The sequence below is a fragment of the Colossoma macropomum genome, unplaced genomic scaffold (assembly GCF_904425465.1).
Source record: "Colossoma macropomum unplaced genomic scaffold, Colossoma_macropomum, whole genome shotgun sequence".
Classification (NCBI taxonomy): Eukaryota; Metazoa; Chordata; class Actinopteri; order Characiformes; family Serrasalmidae; genus Colossoma; species Colossoma macropomum.
Window position 1 is genome coordinate 45,222,157 of NW_023494793.1, and position 25,725 is coordinate 45,247,881.

A 25,725-nucleotide genomic window follows, 5' to 3' on the forward strand; every position below is an offset into this window, starting at 1 on the left:
TTTTAGTTTTGATCCTATTAAAATGTGTGAAATAGTAATAATAATGAAAAGCCTCTCTGAGTAGCTGTGTCCTTTGACTGGGACCAGGTTTGAGTCTCTGTAAAGCGGCGGGTTTTAAGGCGTCTGTATCTGATTTTCCGATGTTTCAGTGATAAATGTTGAAGCTCTTTTGGAATCACGCTCTGTTTCCGTGTCTCAGAGGCGACGGGGGCTGTGGAGCTGCAGGAGGGCGTGGAGTCTGTGGACGTTCGAGTTCCGCTCTTCATCAAAGACGAGGATGATCCTAAAAAGCAGCTGCTGGTGGAGGCCATCGACGTTCCGGTCGGAATCGCCAAAATTGGAAAACGCTTCGTCAACATCACTGTCATCAAAGAAAACGGTGAGAATCAATCAGAATCAGAGTCACAGTCAGAAGCAGAGTCAGAAGTAGAATCAGAGTCAGACCTTTGCAGAGACAGAATCAGAGACGGAGTCAGAATCACTTTATTGGCACTTGCCTGTACAAGGAATGTGATAGATCAGAGTCAGAATTAGAATCAGAGTCAGAATTAGAATCAGAATCAGATTTAGAGTCAGAATCAGTTAAAGTCAGAGTCAGAATCAGAATTATAGTCAGAATCAGAGTCAGAATTAGCATCATAGACATTAGAGTCAGACAGTGAGTCAGAGTCAGAGACGAAGTCAGAATCATTATAAATAAATACAAGATACAGCTACAAAATGTACAGTATACATACATACAGTATCCCTGTGTGTGAAATGAATACAGAGCACCTACAGGGTGTTTAGTACAGATCAGGTGGTGGAAAGTTTGCATGGATTAATCTAAAGGACTAAAAAGTAAATGAAGTGTTTTGTTCACAGGGAGCCCTGACTTCAACAGGAATACTGAAAAACTAACTTAACTGTGAATGAAAATATAAAAATGACATGTAATCCAAAAGAGCACTGATGTTCATCCAATCAGAAGTCGTGTGGCATTTTTCATCATCGTAGTAAATTTGGAGGATGTGAAAAGGTTTGACTGACTGATGAAGATGTTTCATGGAATTTGTTGTTAATTGTTTACTATGTGTGTGTGCGTGTGTGTGTATGTGTGTGTGTGTGTGCGTGTGTGTGTGTGTGTGTGTGTGTGTCTGTGTGTGTGTGTGTGTGTGTATGTGTGTGTGTGTGTGTATGTGTGTGCGTGTGTGCGTGTGTGTGTGTGTGTGTGCGTGTGTGCGTGTGTATGTGTGTGTGTGTATGTGTGTGTGTGTGTGCGTGTGTGTGTGTGTGTGTGTGTGTCTGTGTGTGTGTGTGTGTGTGTATGTGTGTGTGTGTGTGTATGTGTGTGCGTGTGTGCGTGTGTGTGTGTGTGTGTGCGTGTGTGCGTGTGTATGTGTGTGTGTGTATGTGTGTGTGTGTGTGCGTGTGTGTGTGTGTGTGCGTGTGTGTGTGTGTGTGCGTGTGTGTGTGTGTGTGTGTGCGTGTGTGTGTGCAGCTAAGAGCATCTTCACCTTCCTCCAGCCCTCGTACACCTACTCTCGCCAAGACGGTGTGGCTAACATCCCTATTAACCGTGAAATTGTTGAGGACGGCCGCACACAGGTCACCTACAGCTCCCGTGACCTCACTGCCAAGGACAGGAAGGTAAGGTCAAAGGTCAAGGATCGTTATGCTTTGGTCAACTGATAAACAATATTGTTCAGAAGGTTAGATACACCCGTTTCCATGGTTACACTACACGTTTCCATTGTTATGCTACACCCGTTTCCATGGTTACACTACACACATTTTCATGGTTATGTTACACCCGTTTCCGTGGTTACGCTACATATTTCCATTGTTATGCTACACCCGTTTCCATGGTTACACTACACGTTTCCATTGCTATGCTACACCCGTTTCCATGGTTACACTGCACGTTTCCATTGCTATGCTACACCCGTTTCCATGTTTACACTACACACATTCCCATTGTTATGTTACACCCATTTCCATGGTTACGCTGCATATTTCCATTGTTATGCTACACCCGTTTCCATGGTTACACTGCACGTTTCCATTGTTATGTTACACCCATTTCCATGGTTACGCTACATATTTCCATGGTTATGTTACACCCGTTTCCGTGGTTACAGTGTCACTGTCCCTCCCGCCTCTGAACCCAAAGCTGCATCTCTCTCTGCAGGACTATGTGTCAGTAGACGGAGACATGACCTACGCGCCTGGAGAGACGCAGAAGATGGTTCAGGTGAAGCTGCTGCAGCCCAGTGAGACGGACACCCTGCTGGACAAACAGCCCAAACAGTTTGTGATGGACCTGAGCAACCCGCGGCAGGGGGCCAAACTGGGCCGGTACCCCCGGACCACCATCAACATCACCGACAAACCAGGTGAACAGCACTTATCACCCCACTGACTCCCACTATGATCAGTCTGACGGCAGATTAGAGTTCAGATCAATACAAATTACTTATCTACCAGCTAAAACAGCCAGACAGTAAACAATACAGCACAAATTACAGTATAAACAAGTTTCTCTTTGTACTTTTCTCTCATCTGGAATGCTTTGAAGTCTGATAGACAGACAGACAGACAGATAAACAGATCAGAAGTCATGTCTACAAAACTGCAGCGTGATTCTCTACAGCTAAAACATATTGAACTACTGCTGTCGTTCTTTTTCTTAGAGCCTCAAATCATCATCAAACTATCTGGCGAAAGTTTCATTCAGTAGATGTTTAGATAAGCTGAGCATCTACAGCAGAGTTACTGATAAAAGCATGCAGTCATATTTAAGAATGTTATATTGATTCATATTTAATATTATATTGATTTATATTGTGACAGATCCCAGCGTGATGATGTTTAAGAACAGCACACAGACCTACAGCGTGTCCGATCCGGTCTACAACATCCCTGTGATCCGAACCCAGGGCCAGGAGAACCCGTCCACCGTGAACTGGCGCATCCGCAACTCCTCTCGTCTGAACCAGAACGGCCAGCTCAAATTCGCCCCCGGAGAGACGGAGAAGAACATCGCCATCAACCCGCATTCGCACCCAAGTCCGGTAAAGCCAGAGACCTTTGAGCTGGAGCTGTTTGACCCCAGCCCCAACAGCTCCGTCAAGGACAGGAAGACCACACAGGTCCACATCGTCGACAGAGGTCAGTCGCTCACCACAGTTACCATGTTTGAGGATGCCTGGATGTTGGTGTACATAAGAACCTCTTTACACTCCGTCGTTTCGTATGTTCTGAGTGTCAGGATTAGATCCAGATGGAGATAATCCACATTAAACATGCAGGTGTAAACACACCCTTTCAAAACAGGTTCAGACCTGGTCAGTCAAACCTGTACAGGAGGAGGACTGAGACACATTTCAGCCAGATATTATTCAACTGTACAGTTATGTACAAAAGTTTGGTCAAATTACATGTTTTGTTGATTTTCTAAGTGAAAATAAGTGAACATTTCTCTGAAGAGGATGTGTAACTTATTTACACTCAAGTGGAACAGCAGTTAACTTAGATGGCACAAGCTGATTGGCTGAGAGTCGTTCTACCCATATTGATATTTGTGATAAAAGCATGTTTTTCCTCAGTAACCGTATCGCTGAGCACTGGTTACTCAGTAATGACGCGCTTTCTGCTGCAGAAATCCTGCTAAATTTCTACTTTTTACAAAAATAAAAAATGGACACATTGTATTATCTCACAACTGCTATGAGATTCTGAAACAGAGAGAGTGACCACAGGACTACATTGAATTCCGAACCTGTCACTGATCCCCATCTTTTCTGCTGGCAGCTGCGACGGAACATCTAATCCAACAGCCCGTCTTGCTTGCTGAATTATATTCTGTTGGTTTCTGGCTAATTTCAGTGTGTTTAGTTGTTCCATCACAATGGAACCGAAAAGCTTGTTAGGCTGCGTTCACGTTTGCGATAGAAGGACGATTCTTTTTTAACATCTCTGCAAAACATATGGTTTTTTAACATAACTACAAATTTCGGCTTCTGTGATTGAAGTAAAATCGACAATCTGATCTTTTTAGGCGCCAATTCACAGGTTTCCAGTGTGAGCAATTAAGAAAAAAAAGCTATTTAAAAAAAATTTTGATTTTAGTTTTTTTATGGGCCGCTATGCTATACAGTTATGAACAGGTGGGCCTTGGGGTGGAAAAGGTTGAGAACCCCAGCTCTGATAATCACCCCTTTACACCGGTAACGCTGTCACCATGCTAACGTTAGCAACATTAGCCATCGTCTTATAAAGAACAACTTTTTGTTTTTGTTTTTCAACGCAAACACCTGAACTCAGCTTTAGGATCAGCGACAGGTTTGGTATTAATTATTATTTTTCCTAGTTTTTATAGTAATAAGGCATTTAAATATGAAAAACATCGGTCTGTACTTCAGATGTTCAGCTAACTTAAGTCTTATTTTCTGTTTTGATTTGCTACAACAGGAGATACAATGCAGTTTGTAGGAGCCCCATTATTGTCTTCACCCAGCGGCCGCCTTCACCCCCCCACCAACATTGAGGCTTCGCCCGTGGGCCCCAAAAACATCCGCCTCAACTGGAAACCCCAGACGGGCGCCAAAGGCTACAAGGTGAGATGCATTAAAGCACAAACTAAAATGTATCGCCATGACGATTGTGACAGCATTACAAGACTTACCGGCTATTTGTTGCTACTGCCATCTACAGGAGTTAAGTGGCTACTTTACATTAGGAAGAAATTTCCGAATGTTTCCGAATGTGTTGCTCCATGTTTAGGTGAAGTACTGGATCTATGGAGACCCAGAAGCTGATGCTCAGGTGGTGGATGTGAAGAACCCTCAGGCAGAGCTGACCAACCTCTACCCGTACTGCGACTACGAGATGCGCGTATGTGCCTACAACGCGCAGGGAGACGGGGACTACAGCGACATAGTGCAGTGCCAGACTCTGGAGGACGGTGAGTTAATCAGTCATTTAAAGAACTGACCTCTGAACTTATTTTCTGTAGTCAGCGTCATGTGAAAAAAGTAACCTGTACATCTGTATGGGTAAAATTAATTCACAAAAACCACCTGCGCATTGAAATGGTGGCATTAAAGTAAACATCAACGTTAAAAGTTTCGGTAAGCTGGTCAAATTACACATTCTGTTGTTTTAAGTGAAAAGAAGTTACCGCCACTTCTGCATGGAACACGTATTTCTGCAAATATTTAATGTATGGGTATTATTTTTATCGAAAAAAAAGTGTGCCTAAGTTTCGGCACCGTTTCAAACAGTACTTTGTAAGAACTTTTTCAGCTCCAAGAATTTTCTGTAGACAGCTGACAGTTTTTCCATTCTTGAATTAGAACAGTTTCATCTCAGAAATATTCATAATTTTGCTTGCAAATCAGGCAACAACACTACACACTGGGCAAGTGCATCACTGTTCCCATCCCAGTAAAATCCCATCCCATCCTTGGCAGCAATGTGGGGGTTTTGCTTTGCATACTTGAGCAGTTCTATTCGAGATATTTCTTCCAGATCTTGTCTTGACTTTAACAGTTCTAAGCTTTTTCTCGATCTGTTCATCTCTTCTTAAACTCTCCTTTAAAGGCTCTTCATATATCATGATCCTCATATGTTTCATATCTAAATGCTCCGTTATCTTCATCACTACTTTCCAAAACCGCTGCAGCAGCTTCAGCAGCTGTAAACTCTCTGCACGCCGTTTCACATGAGTCTCCGATGTGGACTGAATGAAGAATGAAGGGTTTCCGGCGTGATGGTCAGTCCTTAGTGATTTCCTGAGTGTCCGTTGGTCAGTTTCACACAGAATGTAGACGGACACACCAATCCACCCAGTACCACACGGTGAGAGGCAGATGACGTGTATCTCAGCCCCTCTTCATAGGCTCATAACTCCGGATGTGAGTCTCGTATGATCTTGTGATAAGATGGAATGGAAAGGGCGACTCTACAGATTCAGGAAGTGTTTGAACTGGATTTCAGAGCTGGATCATCACAAAGATACAGACACAGATATAGAGACAGAGGATTTGATGCATGGCTGAGTTTGTGGGCCCCAGAGGGTTAACTGCATTATAGACTGTGGTAATTACAGTGTTCAGATATCTCTGTGCTGAGAGGTGTGAAGGGTCAGAGAATTAATTATGCTCCTGAATTGTCTACAACTGACTTGGTTTAAGGCCTATTGAGTAACATAAACTCTGAGACTTTACAAAAAGCGCCATCATACCAAAGTCACCAAACAAACGGCAATCCCGTATTAGAAGTACGGGAAAATGTGGCATTCAACCAGGGGTGCCAAAACTTTCACATACTGTATGTAACTGTATATAACTAGAGAACACTGTAGATATATCATGACAAACATAAATACTTGGAATGAAAATGACAAACTTTTTTTGGATTAACAAACAAGCCTGATTGACTAATTAATAATACACCTGGATGATTTACTTGATTTTTAAGGGATTTTTTTGTTTTTAACAACATTTTCCAATATTTTTTTTCACAATGTTTCTAATGTTTTAGACTAATTATTTAAAATCTAATTATATATATACATATATATATATATATATATATATACACATTGTCTGCCAGTGAGGTTTTTCAGGGCGTGTCCCATTTTTCCAATATGTTTAATTATTTTGATGAATCAGGGCTGGAATAACTAAAATATGGATTTTCTTTGGCACTTTTGTTGTTAATATCTGTTTTATCTGCAGTGCCCAGTGAACCAGGACGCCTGGCCTTCAACGTCATCGGCCCGACTGTCACACAGCTGAGCTGGGCGGAGCCAGCAGAACCCAACGGGGTGATCACAGAGTATGAGGTCGTCTACACGCCCATCAACGAGGACAGCAGTGAGTGAATCTAACCGTAATCCTGTCCTAACAACATATTGCACACATTAACATATCACTGCAACTGAAAAACAAAAAATAAATAAAAATTATGATCCAGAATGAAGTCCTAAAAAATTTCAAGACATCTTTTTTTAATAGTTCAGAAAATTTGACAATAAATTTCTAAAAAATATTTGCCGTATTTATCATTTAATAACTTTTTGTCTTTCCCTACTAAAAATAAAATGTAGAATAAAACATGAAATAACGTTTGATGTTTAGTTTGTAACACTGCTGTTTTTTAAATAAATTTGAATTCATATGTCACACTCTTCAACAGTTGTGTAGCTCTCAGATTCCGGGACTCTCCTTTTAGTCGCACAACAACAATGTCCTCAAGTTCTCTTTCCTCGTGTCTAGAACCCATTGGACCCTCTAAGAAGGTTAAGATTGACAACCCGAAGAAGCGCATGCTGCTGATTGAGAACCTGCAGCCGTCGCAGACGTACTGCTACAAAGTGCGCGCCAGCAACAAGGTGGGCTGGGGACCGTACAGAGACGCCACCATCAATCTGGCAACCCAGCCGCACAGGCCCATGTCCAGTAAGTCTGTTAGGACTTTTATAATGTTTTATTCTGAGTTCCGATTGTGCACCCCTAGTATTCTCCAATCATGGTTTACATAACGTCCTGGATGATGTTCCATCAAACACTCACTGTCTTTTGGTTGCTTGCCGGGGTTCTGATTGGTCTGTTGTCTGTTCTCGCTCTCCTGCAGTTCCCATCATCCCTGATATTCCGATCGTGGATGCGGAAGCGGGCGAGGAGTACGACAGCTATCTGATGTACAGTAACGAAGTCCTGCGCTCGCCCACCGCCAGCGGCAGACCCAGCGTGTCTGACTTAACCGAAGGTACGTACAGAACCTGCCACTCAGACAATTCATACGTCTGTATACGTTTCACAATAGCACTTCAAAGGGATAGCTTAGCCGCAAATGCTAATGTGACCAATCGGATCAGTAACTGTTTCCATCCAAGGGACTTTTTATGAAAAACGTTTTAAAGCTTCAAAAGGTTTGTTTTAAAAATCTGGTTCTGATGGGAAAAATAAATTAAAATCTAAATTAAAATGAACGGAATGTCCTGAGCAGAAGGTTATGGGAATGTCAGGCCACAAGTTACATGAAATCAGGGATGGAAACAATCGAAACTTGTGTGAAAACAGTTTTTTATAGGAAACAACATCATTATTTAAAGCATTTTCATCACTTAATGTCAGTTTAATGGAAATGAGCTAAAAATCCCAATTTTTTCAAAACGCATTTTCATTTTATCGCTCGCAATTTGCACATAAAGTAGATAAAAACATATTGTTTATTAACTTCATGCTTTCATGCGATGCTAGTTTTTATTCACTGTTAGCATTTCAGCTCGGCTAGCCCTTTAACTCTCAAAACACATTTAATTGATTGTTTTTGGTACAAATATTGATAAGACAGTTTGTTTCTATCAGTCTGCATAAGCTGTTTAAATACTTTTGAATGGACAATGTTCAGACGCTCGCTAGCTTTGGTGGCCAGGATTCTGATTGATCTTGTGTTCATGCCTAAAGGGTGATAACTAGCTGTTCAGATGAGGATCTGACCGATATGAAAATTTTGTGGCCAATACTGACTGTAACAGGGCTATAAATTCCAATAAACAATAATATCGGCCTTATTTTACAATTCTTTTATTTTTAGGTTTTAATTTCAGTGTTCACCTATATCGATAGTACCATGCATCGTCAATATCAGCTGATGTTATTGGCCAACTGATATATCGGTCATGCCCAAGCAATATATAAAAAGCATTGCTTTCCTCAATCACAAGCTTTCATGCACAGAGGCCTCAGTCGCAATTACCTGACTGTTTTCTTCCTTTTTTCGCTTACTGCTATATTGAAATTGTATTCCCAGTGCAAAGTCATGGTGGATTTGTTGACGTGTCTCCTTCCTTTCCATTGTGAAACTGTTAAAGTTAATGTTAGACTCCATATAAGCTCAACCTCTGCAGCTATTTCAGTCTTTGGCATCAAGGTGCTTAAGAAGGGTTTCTTCTCCTTCCTTCCCTCCATCGCTTTGCCTAATTATAGTCACTAACCATGGCTTGCCTACTCGTCCTCCATGCTTTGCTTGCTTCCCCCCACATGGACTCCAAAGGCAAGCGCTGGAAGCATGTTAAGCTAGTGGGTTCGGACCTGGATCTCCGTACGGTGTCCTGGAAACTGCCTGCGGACGTCATTCCACACCGCCTGAGCTCCAGCACTGAAGGCAGCGATGACCCGCCGCCAGCTAGCCATTTACAGACCCCTCATCCAGGTGGCCATCTGCATGGTGGCCACATCCAGACCCTTCAGCAAGGTGAAGACCCAAACAATGTCCCCCTGCTAGAGCGCATGCCAGCCTACCAGCCTTCCTTAACGCCGCTCTGCTAGCATGCACAACTAGCTATCCATCTCTGTTGTGGATAGCTAGCTTGTTTCAAACTGCTGTCAGGCAACCTGCTACCATGCTTTGGGTTGGTGTCATCTGGACTACTGTACCTTCTGCGACCCGTCGCTGGTGACCAACAGAATGCAATTGACTGTGGTGGGTTACGACCTCTAGTTTGCAGAGAGAAACTGCTAATACTATTGCTAGCCACACAGCCACTGCTGCGCTACAGCTGCCATTGGAGAGCTTCGGTCTTGGAGCTGAAGACCGAGAGGATGGTCAGCCTCAGCTGTTTTGCAGCCACATCCCTATTCTGGAGCTCTAAGGGTGTTAAGGTATTCGTCCACTTAGCATACGGTTAACACTAGTTGTTTTATTCCTTGTTTTTGCATCTACAGAACAGTTGATCAACGGAAAATGGGATCAGAAGTTCTTGTTCCCAGGAGGAAGTGGGTCTCTGACACGGAACATCAGCACCTCCTCCACCAGCTACAGCCTCTCACCCCGTCCAGGAGTTGGCAACCAAACAATGGAGACCACAACAACTTACATATCTGGAAAAGGTAAGTACTCAGATCTTTGCTTGAAGATTCCAGACCTGCAGAGCAATCACTCTGCATAGTTTAGCTAGAACCAAAACTAAGGAATACAGAAATCTATTATAGACACTCTACTGATGATCTTGATTAGCTGGTCAGAGGGTTTTAGATTAGAGTCAGATCTTAAAAGTTGCAGGAGAAGGTTCTCCAGGGTGAGTGGACCTAGAATAATCCATTCGAACTGAGTCTGAATGTCCTAACAGAAACACTTTGGATTGGATGATAAACATAATTGAAGCGATGACTTTATGCAAATCTGAGTCAAGTCTCTAATCTGAGTCGAATCCAGCCTTGAAACTCCGGGGAGTCTGAGTCGACTGTCTGAGATGAGTCTGAATTGAGTCTTAAAGGTGCAAATCTGAGTCAGGTCTTGAGTTTTAAGGTTTGAGTCTCGAATTTCTGAGGTGGGATTTTGATTTGAGTCTTGGGTATCAGAGGTGTGAGTCCAAATCAAGTCTCAGGTCTCTAAAATGTGAGTCCAAATTGAGTCTTGAGATTATGTAGGTGCGAGTTCTAGTTGAACCTCTCAGAGAAGTCTCGGGTCTCTGAGGTGCCAGTCTGATTTGAGCCTTGAGTCTTTGAGGTGCAAGTCTGAGTGAAGTCTCGAATCTCAAAGGTGTGGGTTTAGTCTCGGGTCTCTGAGGTGCAAATCTGATTCGAGTCTCGAGTGTCTGTGGTGCCAGCCCAGTTCAAGTCTTGAGTCTCTGAGGTTTAAGCGAGGTTCGAGCCTGAGTCGAGCCTCAAATTTTTGAAATGGGAGTACAGTTTGATTCTTCAATTTCAAAGGTGTGAGTCTGATGTCAGTCTCAAGTCTATGAGGCGCCAGTCTGATTTGAATCTTGGATTTCAGAGGTGCGAGTCTGAGGTCAGTCTCAAATCTTTGAGGTGCAAGTCCAAATTAAGTCTAGAGTCTCTGAAGTGTGAGTTCAAAGCGAGTCTTGAATCTCTAAGACTCTCAGAGAAGTCTTGGTTCTCTGAGGGGCAAATCTAGAGTCTCTGAGGTGCCAGTCTGATTCAGGTCTTGAGTCTTGGAGGTGTGTCCAAGTCAAGTCTAAGTCTCAAATTTCTGAGGTGTGAATCTGAGTCAGGTTGTGTCTCAAAGACTCTCAGAGGAGTCTCAGGTCTCTGAGGTGTGAGTACAAAGCAAGTCTTGAATCTCTGAGACTCTCAGAGATGTTTTGGTTCTCTAAGGTGTGAATCTAGAGTCTCTGAGGTGCCAGTCCAATTCAGGTCTCGAACCTCGGCATTGTGAGTCCAAGTCAAGTCTCAAGTTTCTGAGGTGCAAATCTGAGTCAGGTTGAGTCTGAAAGACTCTCAGAGAAGTCTCGGGGTCTCTGAAGTGTGAGTCTAGAGTTTGTGAGGTGCCGGTCCAATTTGAGCCTCTAGTCTCTGAGGTGCGAGTCCAATTTGAGTCTCGCCCTTTGCATTTAGGGGTTAATTGGCTAGTAAACAATTGATTGATCGATTATTACGCTTGCTTTCCAGGTGGATCTCTGCCGCGAAGGCATGACATCCAGATGAGTGGCGGACTCCACACGGAGGACGTGATCTTGAGGAAACGCTCCGAGAACAGGACCTACTTCGACAACGACGGCATCAGGGACTCCATCGTGATGGGCGATTTGACTGGCGGATTTTCTGACTTCCTAAGTAAGTCACAGCTTACAGAGGCGTCTGTGTCCCTGCTTGAGCTCAAAGGCATCGTTATCTGTTTGAAGTAATGGCTGGCAGGTATAACAGCTTTTTGCAGGAACCTTTGGCTAACTATCGCTCAAGTTCTCATTGTCTGCCCTCATTCTCATTCTAACGTTCCCACCATTCTGCTGCGTCTCTTCTCTGTGCATTGGCATGTCTGTCTGGTATCGCTGCCCTGTCCTGCCCCGCCCTGCGTTGCACTTCCCTGCCATGGCCTGCGGTGGCGCTCTTTCAGGCAACTCTAGCTTCAGCCAGAGTACAACTACCAGCTACAGCCTGAGCTCCAACGTTCGCAATCATGCAGAAGACATCAACGATGCTCTGCAGAACCTGGACAGGGTTCTCCAGGGTGAGTGTACCTAGAACCAACCAATCCAAAGTGTGGAGTCTGAATGAGCTGTCAGAAACCCTCTGGATTGGTTGAAAATGTGTGCTAAGGAATTATAAGAACCTAGTGATGTTTCTGAATCCCTGACCTTCACTTTTCTTCAAAACCTTCATGAACAAGATGTTTTAGTGGCCTAAAAATCAAGATGAATATTTAATTTAACAAAATTAGTACCCAAGAAAATGAGTTGCTGTATAATATATAATGTTTCACTTACTGCAGATCACTACATCAAATTAAACAAGTTATGCTCTGTTGGAATCTCAGAATAAGTGAATAGGGTGAAACTATGGGCAAGGAATGTGGTCAGAGTGCCCCCTGCTGTTTTTCAATTAAGAATGCAAGTTGACTGAGTTGGAGGTGCAGCACATTACAGGTTTTACAGCATTATGTACTGTGTTGTCCCCATACTCAGTTATATTTGACAGTAAAACACAGAAATACAGTTTTTACTGCATTACTCCAAAACAGACTACATTTACCATACATTCACAATGCAGTGCGATCTTAAATCCAAAGAGATCATTTCTCCGTCGGAAAAGTGTGACGAGTGTAGAAGCTTTTTTTGGAGAACATTAGGTAACTTGGCTCTAGTTTGCATTAAGTAATGCAGTGAAACTGTTGTATTTCGATTAAATCTTCATAGTTATGCGGCTGTTATATTGTATTCACTGCTGCTGTGCTTGTTCAGTCACAAAATGACAGTCTCACCAAAGTTGCAGCTTTTAGAGATTTTTTACTAGTTGATAAAATAATTAATAAACTCCCTTTTTTGGGGTTGTAATGATACAAAAATTGTCACGTTTAATGCAGTTTTGATTTTGAATTTGTTTCATATTTGTAAGGGCATTATTTTGTAGAGTCCACAGATGGTATAAAGGACATCTTTGCTGACCTCATAACGTTCCAACAAAGCCCCTATGCAGTTAAAGTAAACGTTTACAGGAATTTTCTTTAGATTCTTAGCATGTTTTCAGCTCAAACCTACTTTAGTACAGAAATCTGAAAAACTAACATGCAACATGCTAAACAAAACATTTCACTACACCATAAATTCTGATTTATTGTGTTATCGAGATCATATTGTCGTATCGCCCACCCCTTCAGTAGCCGTGCCTCAGTGAGTGATTCTGCTGCCACCTCAGAACTTAAATGTTGATGTTCCTCTGACTCTGATTGTTGTCGGTACCTGTAGATTCTCGACTGACCCGCGGCGTCCCAGAAACCCCGAGCAGGCTGGTGTTCTCGGCCCTGGGCCCGACAGCGCTGAAGGTCAGCTGGCAGGAGCCCCACTGTGAGAACCCTGTGCTGGGATACTGTGTCCTCTACCAGCTCCTCAACGGAGGTCAGTACAGCTCGGTTCCACTTCTGTACCACCTTAAAAATGATTCGGGTTACGTTTCAGATGACTTCAATGAGACATAGTAGCAGTAGAAGTGCTACACATCTTATTTATCGCTGTTATCAGAACAAAACCTCGTATCTCCAAAATGGTAACTTTACAGGAGAAGGAAAAAACAAACTTTACCTTTAATGTAAGTCAATGGAACCAGACCTTTTTACAAGTCATTTTAGGTCATTTTGTTTTAGTCCAGTCATAATGAAATTTACATACAATATAAAGGGCAACTGGTATTTTCAGATTATGTCAAAAACTGAAAAAATGGAGACAACAGCGTTATGATTCTGCTTGATTGTGCATTGATAGTCTGAACCCTTACGCTACGCTTGTTTATTTATTTATTAGTCAGAGGATTCATATCCATTACTATAGTCAGACAATGTGATAAAGTTTCAGATCTCCTGTATGAAAGGCTAGTGGATCTTGTCAGACTTGCCTTTTAGTTTTCAGACGTAGAGCAAACGTTTGGTCAAATTCCATGTTTTTGTTGATTTTCTGGGTGGGAATAAGTTACACATTCTCTCCTTTAAATGCTAGGACTGTTCAAATTTTAAAGAAGACAAAGATAAAAAAGGGGAAAGAATAAAAAACATAATACATACAAACAAACATATGAACTACTTACAACAAAAAAAACACAATAATTAAAAGGAAGCTGAAAGTCTAGGCAAGAAGTCAGTGTCAAAGCAGCTTCTGTTCAAAGGGCCAAAGCCATTTTTATTTTGGCTGTCCAGAAATGAGGAGTTTCACCGACAATATAGTTTTTCAGAATAAAAAATGAGGACTTTTATTTTGAAAATACATCAGATGACTCAGTCCATATTAATGTCATGTCAAACATGTAATGTTGATTTAAACATTCATAAGCCTGTTGTGGAGTGTTTATGTAGACACCCTTCAAGTAAAGTGTTACTGAGATTTTTTATAATTATATAACTCCTGCCTGGTTTTACTAGTTTTATTTGCTTAATTTGCTTTAGACATTTTTAAGTTGTATTGTTTTAAACATGTTCTTAATAATAATATTCTTTTATTTCCATTTTATTGGATATTTACTGTATGCATGTCTCACAGCACTGAGCTGTAAAAGAGACTTTTATATGAAGATGCTCCTCATCCTCCTTTAAAAATGAATGAATGAGTTTGTTCACAATATCTATTCCTAGAAAAACACGATGATTAAAGAGAGCTGAAATGATGACATTGATGCTAATGCTAATTCCCTAGTCTCCTCCATTAGTTTGACTGAACTAACGCTTTAATATGTTTGGAATGGTCTCCGCAGGTGAGATGAAGCGTATGGACATCACGAACCCCGCGCAGAACTCCGTGGTGGTGCAGGACCTGCTGCCCAACCAGTCTTACCTGTTCAAGGTGAAAGCTCAGAGTCAGGAGGGCTGGGGGCCCGAGAGAGAGGGAGTCATCACCATCGAGTCCACCGTGGACCCCAAGAGCCCCCTCAGCCCCGTACCAGGTGGGGACAGTCTTCATGTCATAATGTCTAATCAACTGTAGGGGGCAGTGAAGTTCCACTAATGACAATTAGACGAATTGTTCTCTGATAGAGATCCTGTCAAACTAGCAACACTCAGTTCACTGAACAGAGCCATTCAGAGTGGTTTGGTGTGAAATGGTTCAGATGTCTTTACAGTGGTGGTGATAGGAACCAGGGGTTGCCATGACTACAACACCAATATAGACATTTTATTTACTATCCAGAACCACCAGTGAACCTACACGAGTCTTCTGAGTCTATATGGAATGTTGATGATGGAAAATAGTGGAAAATCTGAAATAATACGTTTTCTTTGGGGACTATTTTGCCTCACAGCGCCCTGCATGTATCCCTCCACCATGAATGGAGTTTAAGTTCTCTAAACTATCATAAAACAGTGTCTCAGTCATCAGGCAGTGAATTCATAACCATTTCATGTAGGAACTTTCTGTGAGGGAGCTTTTAGAGGTGGACGTCTGGTTCCTATCACCACCACTGTGAACAGTTCTGACTCGGTAAGTTTATCTAGAACAGAGCGTTTCACACCAAACCACTCTTTTTGTAAAAATGATGGAATTCCCACTTAAAATAGTGAAATAGGCTGAATGATCCTCCGTTAGTCTCAGGCTGAGAAGGTGTAGATGATGATGTGATGTTAAAAGTGTATCTGTTTGTGTTTTCAGGCTCCTCGTTCACTCTGAGCACGCCCAGCGCTCCAGGTCCGCTCGTCTTCACGGCTCTGAGCCCGGAGACTCTGCAGCTGAGCTGGGACAAACCACGCAAACCCAACGGAGAGATCCTGGGCTACGTGGTCACCTGTGAACAGCTGCATGGCGGAGGTCATTATCCTACTTTTGTGTTTGTCTTCACCTTTAATCAGCGATCAGCTGATTACACTGCTAAAAATGATCCCCTTTAACTGCTCACTTATTATATATTATTACTTAGTTAATAACTAATTATTAGTTATTAATCTCAATCATTGCTTGTTTATACCTACCTACCTGTAGTAGTTACCTGAACTCCTTTATGAAAGCTTCCACCAGACAGACGAGGAAAAGTCTCCTCTCTGTTTCTGGCAGCAGTTTATCAACATTGCTCGCTTTATTATGCCAAAAGTTTGGATTTGATCTTAAAATAATGATGTTAAAATTATGTCTTATCTTCTCAGTTTTATCAGGATTTTATCTTTAAAATCTCTCCTATGTTGAAATAATTCCACCCCAATTTTTTCTCAAATGTCTTAAATATAGTCACGTACAATTCCACCCACTAGCTGGGTCTCCCCCATTCACACGATACTGCGAATGCTAGGAGGGTGAAAATAATTACTTTTATCTTTAAATTTGTACTTATGATGACATTTTGACTTATTATGGCAAATAAGTTATTCAGTTTTGTGAGAATGTGTTGTATATGGTTCTATACAGCACCAAAAGGGTACTTCTACTGTTATGATGTCAAACCTGTATACAATAGCAGAACCCTTTTTGGTGCTTTATAGAACCATATACAACACATTCTCCATCAATCTGAAGAACCATCACGTTCTTTGAGTGTTCATAGTTCTATAAAACCTATGGTCTTTACTGAAGTACCACTGAAGAACCATCTTTTTGGGAGAGTACAGGTAAAGAAAATGAGTAAAAATCTTAAGAAAACTATTATTTCAGCACAATAAGTTGACAATTCAGGAAAACATGTTTTGAAATAAAAAGTCTAAATGTTGAAATAAGTCAAAATGTCTGATATGTAACGGTTTCTCTGCATTCCTGTTGTTCCTGCAGGAGATACGCGCTCCTTCCAGGTCAACGGTAACGCGGCCACCTCGCTGACCGTGTCTGACCTCAGTGAGAACGTGCCGTACAAGTTTAAAGTTCAAGCACAGACCACGCAGGGCTTCGGGCCGGAGAGGGAGGGCATCATCACCATCGAGTCTCAGGACGGAGGTACAAACACCCCGAATTCACCGTACACTAATCTACACGGTACAAACTATTACTGTATGGAAAACAGCAGAAACTGTAAATATGACAGGTGATTCCAAACATCCATTAGGGGGTCACAGTTAACGTGTAAACAAGTCAATGTAATAAATTATTATTGCCGCCTGGTTCACTGTAGTTCAGGCTGAAGCCCAGCTGCAGCTCTATATGCTGCTCTGATAGAATCTGTGATCATAGAGCTCTCATTCAAATACAGCTTATACAGAGATACTACGCTGGACAGCACTCACATATGAGACTGACTGTATATATGATTTATATGATATATACACTCATTGGCTATATATAATAAATATAACACACTCATTACTGTATGTATGATATATATGATATATACACTTACTGACTATATATATATATATATATATATTTGTTGACTGCATATATGATATAAACACTCATTTACTATATATATGATGTATGATATACATGCTCACTGACTAGATATATGATATATATGATATATACACACTCACTTTTTGGATATATGATACATATGATATATACACTCATTGACTATATATGATATGAACACTCATTTACTGTATATATGATATATTTGATAGGCACTCATTGACTGTACATATGATATACATGATATATACACTGACTGTATATATGACGTAAATATATGCTCACTAACTGTATGTGAATTATATGAGATACACACTCATTGTTCATATGAAATATATGATATAGACACTCACTGATTGTACGATACATATGATATATATGCTCACTGACTGTATATGATATGTATGATACAGACACTCATTGGTTGAACATGCAGACACTGTTGCTCTCACTGGATGTCGGTGATGATAACTGGAAACTGTTCAGTTGGTCGAGATCACGTGATCTTGTTCAGGTTCTGCGATCAAACTAATGTTACTGAATTACTGAGGGTGATAAAAACATTGGGATGAAGCCGATTTTGTCTCCTCGTATTCAGTGCAACACAATTTACCGCTTCTGTAGGTCGTTTTCAGTTTTCTTTTTTCTGTCTGTATCAGGATCTATGGGTCAGTACAGCAGCTCGTCTTTGATGAGGAGAGAAGTGTTTAACCTGCCCACACAGACCAGCACACATACCAGCCACACCATGTTCTCAGAACCCTTCGTCACATCAGGTACGTACACAGAACCACAGAGACCATATGGAACATCACTCAGCAGTAAGATCCAAACTCCCTGTGAAAGTCATGATCACATATGATGGGTTATATACATACTCTTATCTGAGTTATAGGATTATAAGGACTTTTAACTTGGGCTTAAATCCTTTTGCTCTGAGGGGCCCTAAACCTTAATTATATTTATTTTATTAAAACTAATGACGGAACATTCAATTTTGTCTCTACCAAAGCAATCATAACTCTACCAAACCGTACCAAATGTTTCAGTAGTGACTGTTTCAGTGAGTAACGAGCTCCGCCCACTCGCTGCTCAGCCGGCAGTTCGTTCTCCAGCTCCTCACACGTAATTCCCAAACTGTCATCACCACTGAGCAGCTTTTCAGTCGGCAGCTGTGACAGAAGAACCTAAACAACCTGGAATCAGCCAGAAATGAACCCAACACCATTCGCCAAACTAAATGGGCTGTAAGATGCTTTACAGACTGGCTGGAACAAAACAACATTAATACTGATCTGGCAAAAACTGACAAAACTGAGCTGAACTTGATATTGCGGCAGTTTTATGGCTCAGTCTGATTTGGTCAGACTCTGAAGATCAGACTACACGTTTGGCGAATGGTGTTGGGTTCATTTCTGGCTGATTCCAGGTTGTTCAGCTGTTCTTCTGTCTCAGCTGCCGACTGAAAAGCTGCTCAGTGGTGACAGTTTGGGAATTTAGTGTCGTCTCATCTTCAGAGTCTGACCAAATCGGCTGTCGGTCAAATGTGATCTTAAAATTGTCCGTTTTCTGTTTGTGGCAAAGTAAGAAGTAAAACGTTGATGACGTCTTGAGCGTCTCCTACAGCTGTCAAAGTCGTTACTTAGCAACGCGTCTCAGCGGAGTGATACAGTGTTCGTGAAAACCTGTGATGTTATGGTGAAATAACAACACAGTTAGAACGCTGCTCAACCAATCAGCTCGCGTGGCCGAAACTCACTGTTGTATAAATTGGTGTAATAAAATATGTGTATATTTACTCTGTTTGAATTAAAATGTGTAGCATGATTGAATTTAGTTTATAAAGGTGTTTTGAGTGTAGAACTGAAAACCGTCACTGAATCTGCACTAAAATGGCCTTTTGAGTTTACATTAGTTTAAGACGTCTCGTCTCCTGAATGTCGCTCATGTTTGTCGCTCATGTTTGTGTCCGTTTCAGATGGTATGATGATGTCCAGCAGACAGATCACGCAGCACATGGAGATGAGCGGCAGCGTGACCCGGCAGGTGGAGATGGTCCAGCGAGGAGTGACGTCCAGCGTAACCAAGAGGGTGGAGAAGCAGTACTACGAAGCCTGATTTCACTAATCTAACAGACATTCTCCCGTAAACAGGCCCACAGTCTGACCCCAGACCCAGACCTGCCGCCACAGCAGCTTTAACGCCACAGTTTGGGGCAAAATCCAACCCCCCAAACGCACCCCCCTCACCTTTTACCCCACCTTTTACCCCAAAGGTAGATAACAGTGTGCCATACACTCTTGACACAGATGGTTCTTCAAGGGTTCTTTAGTAAAGGGAATGATTCTGTTCAGTTCTATGTGGCGCGAAAAAGAGTTCTGCTGTATATTTGGTGCAATAACGAACCTCACACGTCACGTTCTCCAAGAACCATTTCACCATGCAAAGAACCATTTAAGGATGACATGGATCTTTGAGTGTTCATGGTTCTGTATAGAATCATTCCCTTTCCTGTTTAAATGGTTCTTTGTAGCACCAAAAAGCTTGACATCATAACAACAGCAGAACCCTTTTTACTGCCATTTAGAACCATTTACAGCACGTTCTCCATCAGTCTGAAGAACCATTTTACCATGCAAATGGTTATATATAGAACTCATGGTTCTATTCCCTTTACTGAAGAACCCATTTAAGAGTGTACAGTGTGAAAAAACACATTGTTTATTAGAGATTAAATAGGCAGATGTAACCTTTATGACTGATGACACCTGGAGAAATAAGCCTTTATAAATGTTGCTGTTTATGTTTGTCAGTTGTCATGACGACATCATGAGCTCAGTCCTGCAGTAAAGTGTTAGATGAACAGCTCCACACGGTTTGAGGCCAGCGAGTAATGCTTTAGGTGTGCAGTTAGCACCATGCTAATTGGTGGGGTATAAGCTACCATCACTAGTTAGCTACATTAGCCTCGTAACTCTTTTCCACCAAACTGCGAAATTAGTTTTAATTTGAAACTTGAAACAGTGCAGCAGTTGAAACCTGTATTACTGAATAGATTAATGATAAGACCACATATGATTCATGTGTGGTGTCCAAAAACTTCACTGTCAGATCAAAACCTCGTATCTCCACTTTTGTTTTTCATTTTCAGCGTAATTCAAAAATTCCCTTTACTCTTACACTGTGTGAGTTTCATGATGAATGGACCAATGCAAGTGGTCCAAAATTACATGGAAATAAGTATGTTTACATTGACTTCCATTCAAAGATTTTTCCTTCCCCTGTAAAGTTTCCATTTTGGAGATATGAGTTTAGTTCTGACAGCAGTGATATATTTATGGAAAGAAAGGAGCAGCAATTCAAACCTCTGTGTTCAACTGTAAAAACATCCACATTAGAAGTGTTTTGTTGAATGTAAACAAACAAGTATTTGCCTTTATATACACACACACACATATATATATATATATATATATATATACACACTCCCTCTGTTCAAATTGTGCCAAAACCATTTACGCTTCACTGTGTGATGTACAGGACTGTATTAGTTTAGGGTAATACTTAATTTTCCACTTCAACTCTGAATATATATATTTTTAAATGTTTGTTTTTGGTGATTTATTGTGTAACACTTCATCTGAAGGCTACATAGGAGCTCATAACACATGCATATTAACATGTTTACAAAGCAACACAAGTATGTCAGTTTTCACAAGATGACAATATTTTATGAAATAAAGTAAATTGTATATTAATTATATTATAAAAGTGCTGGACATTTGTTCCATTTAATACACAGTTATGAAGCCACATAATGGAGCTTAAAAGGCAGAAGATTCTACTTTAAGTCATGTTTCGTAGAGGTGATATAAGGTGTTCATTACTTTGGAAAGATGTTTAATAACAGTGTTACAAATGGAACAAGAGTTCAGTTTTAGGGCCTGTTTATCAACACAGGATCATAAAACGCCTCATCATCTGATACATCATCACAAATACTGACATAGGCTGTTTATAAGTGGTAAAGTATTGCTTTGCTTTTTGAATATGTTATTCAATTATCATGCATGTGTAATGAGCTCCCTTCAAATAAAGTGTTTATTTGTCTGGTTACATCAAATATCATACGTCACGCCATTTCAGTCTCTTTTCTAACACGGCAACACATAAATCAGTTTATTTTGTAAATATGTTACTGACGTTTGGCTCCAGTTGAGCGGCTGTTGCTCTGATTCAGACAGTATACGAACGTTTGCTGGGATAAATTTGCTTCTGCCACTTTGGAGAAGTTTTACTATCTTTATTTTTCATTAATATCTCGCTTAAGTATTACATTGTTAGTATTTTTTATATTTTTACCTTACTTAAAATATCGTCCATCATATCCTCTTACAATTCAATATCAGCGAAAGAATTTCTATTAAACGTCAACTTTTACATTTAAAGTGTAATAAAATGGAAGAAAACAGCTGTGTGTGAGTTTTTTATTAAAGAGAGACCAAAATGCAAGCAAAGTACTGAAATACTGCAGCGCTTCATTATACGTACAGAATATTAAACGTATGCAGATAAGAACACTGATTTGTTTGTGTTATATACTAAACAACTGTGTGAGTTGCATTAAAAACAAACAATGCATTAAAAAAACAAGTTACAATACAAACAAAGCTTATTTAATATGACTGAATTTAGCCCAGTTCGGCGTTTACTGGTTCCATTAACTAAAGCAAATCCAAACAGGAACAAGCAAGACAGCATGTGCAGGTTTAACCAGCCTCAGCAGTGTTTTCTGAGATTTCTACATAAACAAAAGCTAAAATAAATAAATACTTTCCCATCTACAGCTTCACTACTTATATGTGTGTCTACACTGGCCGCTAAAGGTTTGGGGACACCTCATAATTCAGAATGATTTTAGTACAGCTGAGCATGTTTTCTGGTTTGCAATAACTGATCATATTCAGTATAAAAAGCAGTTTATATGCTTCCATTTTTCTCAAGGAGCACCTGTTAAACAATGTCTTCCAGGTTAGTCTGGCGCTAGAGGGTAATGCTAACAGTAATGCTAACCAATCAGCGCTCAGCAGCAGTAATGTTAGTTAACCTGTTTGGCGAAGTAAAACAAATATACTGGTTAATTTTGTTTTTAATGGAAAACATGCTGAATTCCTGCATAAACAACAGGAAACAAGTTTAATTTTTTTGTTTTTTAGCTTTTTCGCTCCATTCACCTCCATTCATTTAGGACTCACTAAATCAGGGGCGCCCTCTGGTGTTTTGTAGTCATATTTTGAAAATATAATAACAGAAACAAGAAGTGTCCAAACTCCCTTTAAACTGACTCCGGTTTAAGCTTTAGCTTTAGCTAAAGCCTTATCAGTCGGTTTCTTTCTTTAGTTACTAAAACACTGCAAAAATGGCATCTTGAAAGTGAAATAATCTTAAATCCAGTTGAAATATTTAACATTTCTCACGCTGAGATTGTGGAAAGGAGATTACAGGATTATTTTTAACTCATTTCTAGACAATTTTAACTCGTTTGAAGCGTTAAGTGATGTAACAGCCTCTTTAACTCTGGAACCACTGGTGGTTCCAAAATGCCATGCCAAATGCCAAAAGTCATATTCTTTACTTCATAACTTTCATATTTCATAAGCTACATTATAAAGGTGGGGGTCGTATGAGAGCTGTAACTGTCTTCTTTCAAATTTTAAACCCTTATAATAAAAGAAGCTGAACTGTTTTTTTTTTCTACTGAAAGTCGACCCATTTTTCACAAATCTGGGCTATAAACTGTAAACAGATGGCGTCTCTTCAGTGATCTGCTCTGTACAAATTACTTCTATAAAAAATACAAAGAGCGTCTTTTTTCGGGTTTCAGCAGTGAATTGTAAGCATATGGCTTTATGTTTATGATCATAAAACACATGTTCTGTTAATTTGAGGGAAACCACAAAAACACTTTACAGTTATTTCACACAGTTACTGAATAATTTGCCTTATGATTTGGTCATGTAAATTCAGATGTTAAAACCAAAATATACCCTGGAGAATAGCTGGTTAAGTGAAGTTAGAAAAGCCTAGAAATGAAATTTAAAAAATCGTAATCTGACAAAAATCTCAACATAAATATCAGATGTATCGAGTGGATTAAACGGTCATTTAACTTGCCAAGATGCCATTTTTGCAGTGCTTCAGCGAAATTTTAGGAAAATATTCAGGCCACACTACAAACATTCACAATGCGATGGCAGAAAGCCAAGTTTATGCACTCTTAAAAAAAGATGGTTCTTCAAGGGTTCTTTAGTAAACACAATGGTGCGATATAGAACCATGAACACTCAAAGAACCATTTAAATGTTTAACTGGTTCTCTGCATGGTGAAACGGGTCTTCAGATTGATGGTGTTGTAAATGGTTCATAGAACCTTTTTGAGAATGGTTCTAAATAGCACCAAAAGGGTTCTATTATTGTTAACACTAGCAGAACTCTTTTTGGTGCTATATAGAACCATATACAACACATTCTCCATCAATCTGAAGACCCGTTTCACCATGCAGAGAACCATTTTAAATCACTTAAATCACTAAGTTCTTTGAGTGTTCACCACTGTCTTACTAAAGAACCTTGAAGAACCTGCTGGCTGAGGACGGAGCTGTGACTGTCAGAAGAACAACGGAAACTAAACAGCTTTTAGCAGCAGCGGGAAGTTTCTAGAGCTGGGCGATATGGACTAAAAACAATATCACGATTCGCTGGATGTTTTACCTCGATTACGATTAATGAACGATTTTTTTTGGTTTTTATTTGTTTTTTGCCCTCATAGTTCACTGAAAAGGTCTGTACTGTAAATATGCTCCACATACCTTAATGTAAATCGTCTCAACAGCCAGATCAGAATTCACATGACTTTTACGTCAAAGCAGCTCCACATTCGTCATAATTTCGCGCTGCTGAGACTCATAAACATCTGGGCTGATGTTTCTGTACAAAGATTAGAAGAGACTGATCCAAAACCCTCCGTGTTTGAAGAGATGTCTAAAGAATGTCCGAACGCGGCCGCAGGAGAACGAGGCTGCAGCGTCAAAGAACAGGTAAAAGACTGAAAGCAGAGTTTAAAGAATCCGAGGACGCGAACCAAAGAAGTGACCGCGCCCTTTTTACGGCTCGAACACATTCTGGGTGATGAGCCCAGCTGTCAGTCAGTGAAGCTTCATGATGGCTCCTGTGATGCTGGTGAAGATGAAGCTGATCCTCCGGGAGCGACTGGCGTTCGTTGGCGGTCGTGATTGTTTCCCTCTGGATGAGCCGTGAAGCAGCGTGACGCTCTGTTCTTCTGTGGGACGGTTTAGGAGCGGATCTGTTCAGACTGATGTTCATACAGTTCACATTTGAAAGATAATCTGAACAGACAAACAAAAAATCAGACTTTTACCTGCTGTGTGAACACAGCCTTAGCTTCCGCGTTGCAGACTGGACGTGGCGGCGTCACGTGATACGCACACGGTAGAAAGTGTTTTAAGTGCATGAACACACAGAGCGGGGAAAGGATTAACAGAATTTTTAACAAATTGGAATAACCGACACAGGCAGGATTACGTGGGAATGTCGGTTTTCGATTAATCGCCCAGCCCTAGAAGTTTCTGTGTTTCGCAATTTTTCCCGTCCAGTTGGGCAAAAGAAAAATGTGAGGTTTTCAGTTCTTTGTCTTTTGGCCTCACTGAGCTACTTTTACACTGTCAGTCAGACGCGACAACAAAAATAACTCAAAAAAGGTCAAAGTGACCCCAGACTTGGAGAGGCGGCCTGTTTAATCAGTGTGCTGGTAAATCAGTAGAAGTGCGAGATAAACGCCATGCTTTGTGTGAGAGATGCTGATTTCAGTAAACAGTGTTATTGTGCCCAGAAGATAATGTGTACAAAATTAAAGCTTGAACTTTCATTAATTTCTGAGATACAGAGGCCTTTAAAACGCACTTCATTATATTCTTTACTTCATAACGTTCATATTTCATAAGCTACATTCTAAAGGTGGGGGTCGTATGAGGCTGTAACTGTCTTCTCTCCAGTCAAATAGATGGTGATGTAATTTTAAACCCTTATAATAAAAGAAGCTGAACTCACAATTTTTTTTTTTCTACTGAAAGTCGACCCATTTTTCACAAATCTGAACTATAAACTGGATCTCAGACGGCGTCTCTTCATTGATCTGCTCTGTAAAAGAAAATATTTTTATAATAAAATATAAAGAGCATCTTTTTTTGGCTTTCAGCAGTAAATTGTAAGCATATGGCTTTATGTTTATGATCATAAAACACATTTTCTGTTCATTTGAAACTTTTACAAAAAAAAACCAACAAAACCTATTTATTTTTTATTTATTTATAACTTATATAAAAATATTTATTTCACGCAGTTACTGAACAATTTGCCTTACGATTTTCTCATGTAAATTCAGATGGAAA

At 40.5% G+C, this 25,725-nt stretch overlaps 1 protein-coding gene across 3 annotated transcripts in view; it reads left to right on the plus strand.

Annotated features, from left to right (window-relative positions):
• itgb4 (integrin, beta 4) overlaps positions 1–21,728 on the plus strand; it is a 66,393-nt gene extending 44,665 nt beyond the window's left edge. For 2 of the 3 annotated variants that reach the window (XM_036579669.1, XM_036579667.1), the window contains exons 25-42: positions 200–379; positions 1,481–1,629; positions 2,171–2,375; positions 2,833–3,150; positions 4,453–4,598; positions 4,765–4,945; positions 6,723–6,860; positions 7,263–7,445; positions 7,621–7,755; positions 9,717–9,881; positions 11,403–11,567; positions 11,848–11,961; positions 13,196–13,345; positions 14,688–14,876; positions 15,581–15,736; positions 16,685–16,846; positions 17,917–18,033; positions 19,236–21,728. In XM_036579669.1, the coding sequence (XP_036435562.1) occupies positions 200–379; positions 1,481–1,629; positions 2,171–2,375; positions 2,833–3,150; positions 4,453–4,598; positions 4,765–4,945; positions 6,723–6,860; positions 7,263–7,445; positions 7,621–7,755; positions 9,717–9,881; positions 11,403–11,567; positions 11,848–11,961; positions 13,196–13,345; positions 14,688–14,876; positions 15,581–15,736; positions 16,685–16,846; positions 17,917–18,033; positions 19,236–19,375 (2,993 nt within the window). In that variant the 3' untranslated portion in view covers positions 19,376–21,728. The remainder of the gene's footprint in view (positions 1–199; positions 380–1,480; positions 1,630–2,170; positions 2,376–2,832; positions 3,151–4,452; positions 4,599–4,764; positions 4,946–6,722; positions 6,861–7,262; positions 7,446–7,620; positions 7,756–9,716; positions 9,882–11,402; positions 11,568–11,847; positions 11,962–13,195; positions 13,346–14,687; positions 14,877–15,580; positions 15,737–16,684; positions 16,847–17,916; positions 18,034–19,235) is intronic. The other variant, XM_036579670.1, reaches the window with a different exon arrangement.
• Positions 21,729–25,725: the final 3,997 nt, after the last annotated feature.